The 12,707-nt window shown below is 50.3% G+C and overlaps 1 protein-coding gene across 3 annotated transcripts in view; it reads right to left on the minus strand.

The window, feature by feature from the left end:
• Positions 1-12,707, minus strand: part of SAMHD1 (SAM and HD domain containing deoxynucleoside triphosphate triphosphohydrolase 1) — an 82,203-nt gene that overhangs the window by 28,278 nt on the left and 41,218 nt on the right. For all 3 annotated transcript variants that reach the window (XM_054045330.1, XM_054045333.1, XM_054045332.1), the window contains 2 exons: positions 3,684-3,775; positions 1,907-2,022 (listed from right to left, as the gene is read on the minus strand). In XM_054045330.1, the coding sequence (XP_053901305.1) occupies positions 1,907-2,022; positions 3,684-3,775 (208 nt within the window). The remainder of the gene's footprint in view (positions 1-1,906; positions 2,023-3,683; positions 3,776-12,707) is intronic.

The following is a 12,707-nucleotide window of genomic DNA, read 5'->3' on the forward strand; positions in this document are numbered from 1 at the left end:
CATCCACTAATGTCATATATGCCATCATGTGCCAGCAATGCCCCTCTGCCATGTACATTGGCCAAACCGGACAGTCCCTCCGCAAAAGAATAAATGGACACAAATCGGACATCAGGAATGGTAACATACATAAGCCAGTAAGTGAACACTTCAATCTCCCTGGTCATTCTATTACAGATTTAAAAGTCACTATCATTGAACAAAAAAACTTCAGAAACAGACTTCAAAGAGAAACAGCAGAACTAAAATTCATTTGCAAATTCAACACCATTAATCTGGGCTTGAATAGGGACTGGGAGTGGCTGGCTCACTACAGAAGCAGCTTTTCCTCTCCTGGAATTGACACCTCCTCATCTATTATTGGGAGTGGACTACATCCACCCTGATTGAATTGGCCCTGTCAACACTGGTTCTCCACTTGTGAAGTAACTCCCTGCTCTCCATGTGTCAGTATATAATGCCTGCATCTGTAACTTTCACTCTATGCATCCGAAGAAGTGAGGTTTTTACTCACGAAAGCTTATGCCCATATAAATCTGTTAGTCTTTAAGGTGCCACCAGACTCCTTGTTGTTTTTGTAGATACAGACTAACACGGCTACCCCCTGATACTTGTCTGTCTTAGCAATTGGCTGAACAAGAAATAGGACTGAATGGACTTGTAGGCTCTAAAGTTTTACTTTTTTTTTTTTAAACATAGCACTTAAAAACAACACAAATTCTACATTTGTAAGTTACACTTTCATGATAAAGAGACTGCACTAAAGTACATAAATGAGGTGAAGTGAAAAATATTCTGGTTTTATTTGCACTGTAAAAAGATAATTGTAAAGTGAGCACTATACAATTTGTATTGTGTTGTAATTGAAATCAATATATTTTGAAATGTTGAACAACCAAAAATATTTCTAATAAATTAAAATTGGTATTCTCTTCTTAGCAGTGCAATTAAAACTGCGATTAGTTGTGACTTTTTTAATCTAGTTAATTTGTTTTATGTTAATCGCTTACGTTAACTGCGATTAATTGACAGCTCTACTATAAATAGGGAGGGAGAGGAGAGGAGCTATTTAAGTTAAGGGCCAATGCTGGCACAAGAACAAATGGATATAAACTGACCAACAAATGTAGGCTTGGATTTTGACAAAGGTTTCTAACAATCAGAGGAGTGAAGTTCTAGAACAGCTTTCCAAGGAGAGTATTGGGAGCAAAAACCTAATTGGCTTCAAGGCTGAGCTTGATAAGTTTAAGGAGGGGATGGGTATGATGAAGCTGCCTTCAATGGCATACGCCCTATCTGTGACTACTATCAAATATCTCCAAAGACCAGAGATGGGACACTAGATGGAGAGGCCTCTGAGTTACTACAAAGACTTCTCCATCAGGTGCCCAGTGGGTGGGTCTTGCCCACATGCTCCAGGCTTAAATGAGCACCATATTTGGGGTCAGGAAGGAATTTTTCTTCAGGCCAGGCTGGAAGAAACCCTGCAGGTTTTTCACCTTCCTTTGCAACATGGGGCACAGGTCACTTGCTGGCCTGAATTAGAGTAAATGGTGGATTCTCTGTAACTTGAAGTCTTTAAATCAAGATCTGAGGACTTCAGTAACTCACCCAGAGGTTATAGGCCTATATCACGAGTGGGTGGGTGAGGTTCTGTAGCCTGCAATGCACAGGAGATCAGACAGATAGATCATCACGATGGTCCCTACTGGCCCTAAAGTCTACGAATCTTCTGTCAGTAAATGTACACTCCACCACCCATAATTGTGAACTGTGAAAATTTAAATAGATAAAGATCTACCTGCCCAAATTAAAAAAAAAAAAATCAAATTCTGCCTCGCCTACTTATAAACACAGATACCCCATGTAAGCTGGCACGAACATGTCACCATCAGGGAAAGCTTACCTGTTAGCTTAGTGTAAGCTTCCATATCCTCCATTGCTGTAGAAATCTTGTAGTGTTTTCCACCAGTGCCCTCTATTTTAATATAGGGATCTGCTTTTAGGAAGGCATCTGTAATCCTGTTTTGAGACATAGGATATGGATTTAGGGTTTTTAAAAGAGAAAATGAAAAGCCACAAAGTTTACAAATAAAGTGACCATTAGCTAATAAGCATTCCAAGCACGAAGCCAAAAGAAGTCAGTTATACTGTAACATTTCACATCTCCTGTTGCCTAAACCGGGCTCGTAACTGGGTGAGTCAATGCAAAAGCTGAAGCAACCAGACAGTAAATAAATAACTGAGCTTTCGACTAGTTAATAGAGTGCTTTCACTTAAAACCCTCATAATTCTGATGAACTAGAAATCTGCCATTATGCAGCGTTTCCGACTGCATGTTTGACATTACTGTTTGGTTGACTGTAGGAGTATGGAAGTCAGTGGCCGATGCTCAGACTGTTATAATGTAGAAGTACTGCACAGCAGAACACACTTCGTGGTGACTAAATAGCTCCATGAATTAATAACTAAGTTGGATGAATGTTTGTAAAACATTTTTTGAGGTAAGCTGCCAGGTAAGTTCTATGTATTAGTGCATCAGTCTGTCAGAGCTATTCACCCACTGCATGTGGCAAAACGTTATTTAAAAATACAGTTTTTCTAAAATAGTCAGGCTCTTCCTAAATTTTAACAGTTCAAAGATTTCCAGTATCTAAGGACAAAAAGACAGTATGAAAAGGACATCTGCTTTATTACTAGGCTTGATCAATCTGCTGTCAACTGGTTATCAGTGTGATGGGGGAGAGTTCTTATTTCCTTCATTTTTTTTTATTTACATGTATGAACAAAAGCACAACCACCACCATACTGCAGAACTTTAAATGCTTATTTTAAAATTAAGTCTTGAGTAACTCAATGGAAATCAGCTGGATTTTACACCACTTCATACCTTATTGATTATTTACATATTCCAAAATGGATTTAACATAACATTTTAAGACTAGTAAAGTTCAGAGGAGAGAAGCTATTTCTAGTAATTGGAAATCTATTGGGTTCAGATTGATTTTTTTTTCTTTATATAGACAATCTAGAACCAAAAAAGGCAGAAGGCTATATAGCCAAATTTCCTTGGTGTGATGAATGACTAAGGCATGCTCACAGATTAGGGTACAGATAGGGTCCTGTAAAACTACATATTCAAAATTTCATTTGTGCCTTTTACAGAGGCAGAAGGACGTGCTTGGTTTCACAGAAATCCTAACTCTACAGGTTTTCATTCATCTCAGCAACTCAACATCAATAAAGCTAAGATTTTCTCCCAGACATTTTTAGTAAAAGTCATGGACAGATCACGGGCAATAAAAAAAAAATTCATGGAAGCCCTTGACCTGTCCCCGACTTTTACTAAAAATATCCATGACAAAAAGGGGAGCTGTGGAGTCCCCATACCGCCCACAGTGGCTGGGCAGCTGCGGGGGCCCCGGCTCAGAGTTCAGGTCCCCCTGCCACCATCGACAGCTCAGAGCTCCATGGTCCCCCTGCCACCATTGGTGGCTCAGAGCTCCTAGGGGCCCCCACCACCCATGGTACCCCCAGCACCTGCAGTGGCTCAGAACTCCGGGGGGCCCCCAGGGGTACCCAGCAGCTCCTGGCCACTGCAGGGACCCTGCAGTTCCCAGCCACCACAGTCTGTTCATGGTTAAGGCTATGATTTTCAATCAAAATACACAATGGACACTTACATTGTTTCAATGATGTTGCCAACCTTGTGCTGGTAAGCTCTGCGGTGCAAACAATTCCGTGTATGGAACATGTCATACAGATTTCCAACCTCCTGCAACAAAAGATGAAGTTACCTTTCGTTTGTATATTGACTCAAGTCAACTGGATACTGCACTGAGGATTCAAAGAAAGTAACTGTCACAGTTCAGTTTCCACTGTACAACGGAATGGGTGATTTTCACTATTCTGAAGTCAGGAACAGCGTCTACACCTGGATTTGTAATAATGCAAGTACAGTCCCATTTTTACTGTGCTTTTTCCACTCTAGCTTCTGTAGTTGCGATTAAAGAGATTGTAAGGTGACTGATCAACAAAGAGGATACATTTTGAAAATAATTTTGAAGGTATCAAATACTACATTCTAAACAATGCAACAGAAAAGAGATATGCAAACAGTAAAGAAAATAACCTCTCAACTAAAGGAGATTAATTTATTATTCAAACTGACTTAATAGCTCTGAACACTCTTCTGCAATCCTTGGCTACCACTCTAGTATTGAGAGGCACGCTGCAATATCTGATGGTATAAACACATACACGTTATAATACAATATACGTACACACAAACCTCATACATGGAGGAAACAGCCATGTGGTAACTTGCAGAGGCACATGATAAAGTTATCCACATACCTATAAGTGCATCAGCTTCCCACTACCCATCTTGCTGAGATTTATTGTTTTCTCAGAAGTCCCACTAGATTCTACTCGGTCCTGTAAGCAGACACCCAGGCCTTGCAGGTTCTATGTTGCATAAGTAAGGCCCTACCAAATTCATGGTCAATTTCATAGTCATAAGATTTTAAAAATCTGAAATTTCAGGATTTCAGCTATTTAAATCTGAAATTTCACGATGGTATAATTGTAGGGGCCCTGACCCAAAAAGGAATTGTGGGGAGGTTGCAAGGTTATTGGGGGGTGGGGGTGGCAGTACTGCTACCCTTACTTCTGCGCAGCTGCTGGCAGCAGCGGTGCCTTCAGAGCTGGGCAGCTGGAGAGTGGAGTGGCTGGCCGGCTGCCACCAGCAGCAGCGCAGAAGTAAGGATGGCATGGTATGGTATTGCCATCCTTACTTCTGCGCTGTTGCTGGCGGCGGCTATGCCTTCAGACCTGGGCTCCCGGGCAACAGCCACCAGTCTCCAACCACCTAGCTCTGAAGGCAGTGCAGAAGTAAGGGTGGCAATACTGCAACCCCCCTAAAATAACCTTGTGACCCCCCCCCTGCAACTCCCTTTTGGGTCAGGACCCCTAATTTGAGAAACGCTGGTCTTCCCCATGAAATCTGTATAGTATAAGGTAAAAGCACACTGAAGACCAGATTTCACAGTCCATGACGCGTTTTTCATGGCCATGAATTGGTAGGGCCCTATGCATAAGTAACTGGAGAAGTGAGGGAAGTAAGTTTTGTGCTTTTAAAATGTTTTATCTATTTTTGATGTTATGGTTTTAATTAGGTGTAACTTTGTTTCTGTTCTATAAAGTTTTCAACAAAAAGGATCAATACCGTAGAATAAGACGGTTACTCACCTTTGTAACTGTTGTTCTTTGAGATGTGTTGCTCATATCCATTCCAATTAGGTGTGTGCGCGCCGCGTGTACGATCGTCGGAAGATTTTTACCCTAGCAACACTCGGTGGGTCGGCTGAGGGGCCCCCTGGAGTGGCGCCCTCATGGCGCCAGATATATGCCCCTGCCGACCCAGTGCCCCCTCAGTTCCTTCTTGCCGGCTACTCCAACAGTGGGGAACGAGGGCGGGTTTGGAATGGATATGAGCAACACATCTTGAACAACAACAGTTACAAAGGTGAGTACCATCTTTTCTTCTTCGAGTGCTTGCTCATATCGATTCCAATTAGGTGACTCCCAAGCCTTACCTAGGCCGTGGGGTCGGATTTAGATGTCGTGGAGTGAAGGACAGCTGAACCAAATGCCGCATCCTCCCTGGACTGCTGTACTATGGCATAGTGGGAAGCGAAAGTGTGCACAGATGACCAAGTTGCTGCCCTACAGATCTCCTGTATGGGCACATGAGCCAGAAAGGCAGAGGACGAAGCTTGAGCCCGAGTGGAATGGGCAGTGAGTCATGGAGCTGGGACACCAGCCAGGTCGTAACATGCACAGATGCATGATGTAATCCAAGACGAGATTCGCTGCGAAGAGACCGGAAGGCCTTTCATCCGGTCTGCCACTGCTACTAACAGTTGGGACGTGTTTCTGAACGGCTTCGTACGTTCGATGTAAAAGGCAAGAGTCCTGCAAACGTCCACGGAATGTAGCTGCCGTTCCCTTCGCGAAGCATGCGGCTTTGGGAAGACCACCGGGAGGAAGATGTCTTGGTTGACATGGAAGGCAGACACCACCTTAGGGAGGAAGGCGGGGTGTGGTCGCAGCTGTACCTTGTCCTTACGGAACACCGTATACGGTGGGTCCAATGTGAGGGCCCTAAGTTCTGAGACTCATCTCGCCGATGTGACAGCAATGAGGAAAGCTGTTTTCCAGGACAGGTACAGAAGCGAGCAGGTGGCCATCAGCTAGAAGGGGGCACCCATGAGTCTAAATAGGACCAGACTGAGGTCCCACATAGGGGCCGGCTGACGAATTTGTGGGTACAAGCGTCCTAAGCCCTTGAGGAACCTGCTTTCCATGGGACTGGAGAAGACTGAGCGCCCGTTCTCGCCCGGGTGGAAGGCTGAAATCGCTGCTAGGTAGACTCTGATAGATGAGACAGCTAGGTCTTGCTGTTTCAAGGACCAGAGATAGTCTAGGATGGTAGGTATTGTCGCCCCCATAGGGACAGTGTTGTTTAGGGCACACCAGCAGGAGAAGCGCTTCCATTTGGCCAGGTATGTGGACCTAGTGGAGGGCTTTCTGCTCCCCAAGAGCACTTGCTGCACCAAAGTGGAGCAACACAGCTCGGATTGAGTCAGCCATGCAGCATCCAAGCAGTCAGGTGGAGGGACTGCAGGTCTGGATGACATAACCTGCCGTATTTCTGAGTGATCAGGTCCGGCCACAATGGTAGAGTGATTGGTTTGGTCACCAACAGATCGAGGAGTGTGGTGTACCAGTGTTGTCTGGGCCACGCTGGAGTGACCAAGATTAAGCGGGCCTTGTCTCTGCGTAACTTCAGAAGGACCTTGTGGACGAACGGAAACGGAGGGAAGGCATAGAGCAGGTGGTCTTTCCACAGCGTCAGGAAGGTGTCTGACAGGGAGCCCGGGGAACGTCCCTGGAGGGAGCAGAACACCTGGCACTTCCGATTCTCGCGAGAGGCGAAAAGGTCTATGTGGGGAAATCCCCACCTCCGGAAAACAGAAAGAATAACATCCGGACGTATTGACCACTCGTGAGCCAGGAAGGACCTGCTGAGGCGATCTGCTAAGGTGTTCTGGACTCCTAGGAGAAAAAAAGACGCCACCAGGTTGATTGAGTGGGCTATGCAGAATTCCCAGAGATGTATGGCTTCCTGACAGAGGAGGGACGACCGCGCTCCGCCTTGCTTGTTGATGTAAAACATGGCTGTTCTGTTGTCTGTGAAGATTCGCGGAATACCTGACACGCCAGGTGTACTGCTTTCAGTTCCCTGACATTGATGTGCAGGGTTATTTCTTGTGCAGACCAAAGACCTTGTGTGTGAAGGTCCGCGAGGTGAGTGCCCCAGACCAGAGATGACGCGTCCGTGGTGAGGGCTAGAGAGGGCTGTGGGGCATGGAATGGCATCCCCCCGCAAACAAGGCTGGGGTTTAGCCACCAACCCAGAGAGGATAAAACCTCCATCGGCACCGTGAGTACTGTGTCCAAACTGTCCCGGCCTGGATGGTACACTGACGAGAGCCAGGTCTGAAGCCGGCGGAGGCGTAGTGTGGCATGTCTGGTCACGAAGGTGAACAAGACCATGTGGCCCAGAAGACTGAGACACGTGCGTGCTGTCGAGGTCGGGAAGCTTTGGAGGCTGTGGATAATGGTCATCATGGACTGGAAGTGGGCCTGTGGTAGGCACGCCCTGGCGAGATTTGAGTCCAGGACTGCCCCAATGAAGTCTATTCTTTGGGTTGGCTCCAAAGTGGACTTTTCAGCGTTGAGCAGCAGGCCCAGTTGCCTGAAGCAGGTCATGACGAACTGAACATGAGACCGCACCTGTAGCTCTGACCAAACCCCGAATGAGCCAGTCGTCGAGGTACAGAAACACTTGGATCTGATGTCTGCGGAGCCAGGCCGCTACGACAGCCATACATTTTGTGAAGACCCTTGGTGCTGTGGACAGGCCGAACGGGAGGACCGTAAATTGGAAATGCTGCTGTCCGACCACAAAGCGAAGGAACCGCCTGTGCGGTGGGTAAATCGCTATATGGAAGTACGCATCCTTCATGTCGAGGGCAGCGTACCAGTCTCCAGGATCCAGGGAAGGGATAATGGTTCCCAGGGTAATCATGCGGAACTTCAACTTTAGCATGAATTTGTTGAGTCCGCGTAGGTCCAGGATGGGCCGAAGTCCCCCCTTTGCCTTGGGGATTAGGAAGTAGCGGGAGTAAAAACCCCTGCCCTTCAAGTCCTTCGGTACCTCTTCCACCGCTCCAACAGACACGAACACTTGTAACTCCTGTAAGAGGAGATGCTCGTGAGAAGAGTCCCTGAAGAGGGACGGGGAGGGAGGGTGGGAAGTGGGGGGGCCGAAACAAACTGAAGATGGTATCCAGTTTCTACCATGCGTAGGACCCAGCGGTCTGAAGTTATGCAGGACCACGCAGGGAGGAAACAGGAGAGGCGGTTGGAGAAAGGTAGGGAAGGATCCTGGAAGGAGACTGGTGCTCCGTCCTCGAGCGCAGCTTCAAAAGTTTTGTCTGGGCCCCGCTGATGGCCTAGGGGGGCCCTGGTTCTGGCCTGCTTGCGAATCAGATTGTCACCTCCTATTGCCACGACCACGCCTTCTAGAGAAGTCTTGCCGCGGTCGAGGGTTAGGGTAAGTGTGCTGCGGCTGGGGCCGGAAGGGCCTGTGTTGCGTCACTGGGGTATGCATGCCCAATGAGCACATGGTGGCCCGGTTATCCTTCAGACTTTGCAGTCTGGGATCAGTTTTATCTGAAAAGAGATCTTGGCTCTCAAAGGGCAGGTCCTGTATAGTCTGCTGCAGTTCCGGTGGAAGGCCGGACGCCCGTAGCCATGAAATGCGGCGCATAGCTACTCCCGAGGGTAGGGTTCTAGCTGCCAAGTCAGCTGCGTCTAAAGACGCCTGCAGGGATGTCCTTGCCCACCTTCTTGCCCTCTTCCAGCAAGGCCTCAAACTCTTCCCTGGACTCCTGGGGAACCAACTCCTTGAACTTCCCCATCGAGTTCCAGGTGTTATAGTTATAACGGCTCAGGAGGGCCTGCTGGTTAGCTACCCTGAGCTGTAAGCCACCAGTTGAATAAATCTTGCGCCCAAACAGATCCAGGCGCCTAGTGTCCTTGGACTTAGGGGCGGGCACTTGTTGGCCATGCTTCTCCCTCTCGTTTACAGACTGTACAATGAGGGAGCAAGGTTGGGGGGTGCACATACAAATACTCAATCTTTAGAGGGCACCATGTATTTCCTCTCCACCCCTCTGGCTGTGGGAGGGATGGACACCGGGGACTGCCAGATAGTATTGGCATTAGCCTGAATGATCCTAATGAAGGGTAAAGCTACCCGCGTGGGGGCATCGGCTGACAAAATGTCCACCACAGGGTCCTCAACTTCTGTCACCTCCTCCACCTGCAGGTTCATGTCCTGTGCTACCCTACGCAGCAGGTCCTGGTGCACACGAAGATCTATAGGTGGAGGGCCAGAGAAGAACGTGCCTGCCACGGCTTCGTCAGGCGAGGACAAGGAAGACAATCCCTGGACTAGTGGGTTCTGGGGAAGGTCAGGTTGAGGAGGGTCCGGTTGCCCTAGGTCCACGTCAGTAGGGACATCAGTCTGTTCAGACAGCAGGGCGGTCGCCTCCGAAGCTATCGGGGGAGGACGGCTAACAGTGGCCTCAGGTACTCTAGTCTCCGAATGAGCCGAGCGAGAAGTGCCTGAGGGGACACCTTGGGCTTGGTGGTATGCTCAAGGGGTCCAGAATGACCATTGTGGGGGACCATGGTCGGGATCCTGTCCTTCATCTGGCCCCTGGTTAGTGCCATCCACGTCCTGGCCCTGGACGTTATAGCTACTCGCCGCTTGGGATGACGTCGAATTAGGACGAGAAAGCCAAGGCGGTGCCGAACACGCTTGCTGCGTTGTACTGTCACAGTCTACCAGTGCACCCCTGGGAGCTGGGGACCAGTGCCGGGGCCCGGAGTGGTACTGTGATTGGGACCGGGACCGACGGTCATAACGGTGCCGGGAGGCCAATCTGGATCTGGACGAAGACCGACGGTGCGGGCGGTGCCACGATCTGCTGCGCGATGATCGGTGCCGCGATCGGTGCCGGGAGCAGGATTGGTACCGATCGTACCGGGAGGGGGACCTTTGGGAGGTGGAGCGGTGCCACGAGTGCGACCGGCGCCGAGATGGAGATCGGTGCCTGGACTGCGAGCGGTGCCGAGACCGGGACCATCTGCGGGACCAGGACTAGGATTGAGAGCGGTGCCGAGCTGTCTTGCTCTGTGATGGAGGTCGCATGAAAGTGGGCTTCCCTATGGATGGGACAGTCCGCACAGGCGGTGCAGGAGGCTGAGACGGTGCACGCTCAGTCAGCGCAATCCGGTCTCGAGCGGTGGAGAAGGTCTCCGGAGTGGATGGTAGGCCCAGCTCAACCACGGTGTGCCACCGGGGAGCTTATATGCACCGGACTCAACGGCGCTTGCGGCACTGGAATTGACGGTGCCAGAGTTGGCGCCTTCGTGTTGTGATCCAGCACGGGTTGCTGTTCCCCAAGGCCGCGGGCGGCGCTTGTAATTGGGAAGGAGCAGCAGGTGGTTTGTGCTGCTTCTTGGGCCGCAGAGACAGCGAGCGGCGCTGCATCTGTACCGGTGCCAGAGACGTCCGGTGCCAAGGGACCTTGCTGGTGCTGGGTTGCTCCGGTGCCGGAGGCGAGCTTCGGAACGCCTGGTCTGCGTGCAGTACCGAGGGCACCGGGCTAAGTGCTGCTTCCATCAGGAGCTGTTTTAGACGGAAGTCCTGCTCCTTTTTTGTGCGAGGCTTGAAAGCCTTGCAAATGTGGCACTTGTCAGGCTGATGAGCTTCCCCCAGGCACTTCAAAACAGGAGTCGTGGGGGTCTCCAATGGGCATCCGCTTGAGACAGGCCGAGCAAGGCTTGAAATCCGGAGACTTGGGCATGAGCCCTGGTACCAGGGCGGTGGAACAGGGATAAACCCAGTTTCCTCAACTTATATACACTATATACACAAAACTTACTAAGAACTACTCTAAAACTGCTAAAACTGTTAAACTATACTAAAGATCTATCTATAACACAACGAGTAAGCTAGGGATGTGGAGGTCAGCTATGCCGCTCTCCACACTTCCAACGACCGTCACAGGCGGTAAGAAGGAACTGAGGGGGCGCTGGGTCGGCAGGGGCATACATCCAGCGCCATGAGGGCGCCACTCCAAGGAGCGCCTCAGCTGACCCATCGAGAGTTGCTACAGTAAAAATCTTCTGACGATCGTGCACGTGGCGCGCGCACACCTAATTGGAATCGATAGGAGCAAGCACTCGAAGAACTTATTCTTTTCTGCTCTGCTGCTTCCTCTAAATCAGGGGTGAGCAAACTCCGGCCCGCAAGACCGTCCTGCCCGCCCCCCGAGCTCCTGCCCCAGGGGGCTAGCTCCTGGCCCCTCCCCTGCTGTCCCCTCTCCCCCGCAACCTCAGCTCCCTCGCTCTGCCGCCTGAACAATGCTCTGGGCGGTGGGGCTGTGAGATCCTGAAGCAGTGCAGCTGCATGGCGGTGGTGGCAGCGGCGTGGCCCAGCTCCAGCCAGGCAGCACGGCTGTAGCGCCGCCAACCACCGGTGCTCCAGGCAGCGCGATAAAGGGGCAGGGAGCGGGGTGGGGGGCTGGATAGAGGGCAGGGGAGTTCGGGGTGGTGGTCAGGGGGCGGGGGTGTGGATGGTGGTCGGGGGGGGACAGGGGGTTGAATGGTGGCAGGGGCCCTGGGGGGCAGTCAGGAAGGGGGGGGTTGGATGGGGTGGCAGGGGGCAGTCAGGGGCAGGGGTTCCAGGGGCAGTCAGGGGACAGGGAGAAGGGGTGGTTGGATGGGGCAGGGGTCCCAGGGGGGGCCGTCAGGGAACAGGGAGGGTTGGATGGGGCAAGAGTCCCGGGGGAGGTGGGGGAGGCGGGCCACGACCCCCTCCCCTAACCAGCCTCCATACAATTTAAGAAACCCGATGCAGCCCTCAGGCCAAAAAAGTTTGCCCGCCCCTGCTCTAAAAGATTTCTGAGGTTCTGGAGGCAGAAGGAATGAGTGTTTCATCTCCATATTATAGGCTACACATAAACGAGGTTTCTGTGTCAACCAGGAGATCAGAGCTCCATTACTTGCTCACCTTGCAGACTGCTCAACTAAAAGTCCACAATACTTCTGGAGCTACACTGACATGAGGAAGTTACTCACCTTGTGCAGGCAGTAACGGAGGTTCTTTGAGATGTGTCCCTCTGTGGGTGCTCCACTTTAGGTGTTGAAGTGCCCCTGCACTCGTAGCTGGAGATTTAAGGTAGCAGTGCCCAGTTGGGCCACACATGTGCAGTCCCCATCTCGCACTGCCTCAGGCTGTTAACTGATGCTGTGCAGCCAACCCTCCTCCACTTCCTTCTCTACTGCAGAGTCTGTATAGGATAAAACTCGGAAGCAGAGGGGAGGAGGGAAGGTACTGGAACACCCACAGGGACACATCTCCAAGAACCTCCGTTACTGCACAAGGTGAGCAACTTCCTCCTCTTCTTCTTCTTCTTCGAGTGCTGTCCCAGTGTGTGCTCCACTTTAGGTGACTTTAGAGCAGTGCCCTCTGAAGGAAGGAGGGGGCTTCGGAGTTGAAGTCA

This window comes from Malaclemys terrapin, chromosome 12, assembly GCF_027887155.1.
Source record: "Malaclemys terrapin pileata isolate rMalTer1 chromosome 12, rMalTer1.hap1, whole genome shotgun sequence".
NCBI classification, from domain to species: domain Eukaryota; kingdom Metazoa; phylum Chordata; order Testudines; family Emydidae; genus Malaclemys; species Malaclemys terrapin.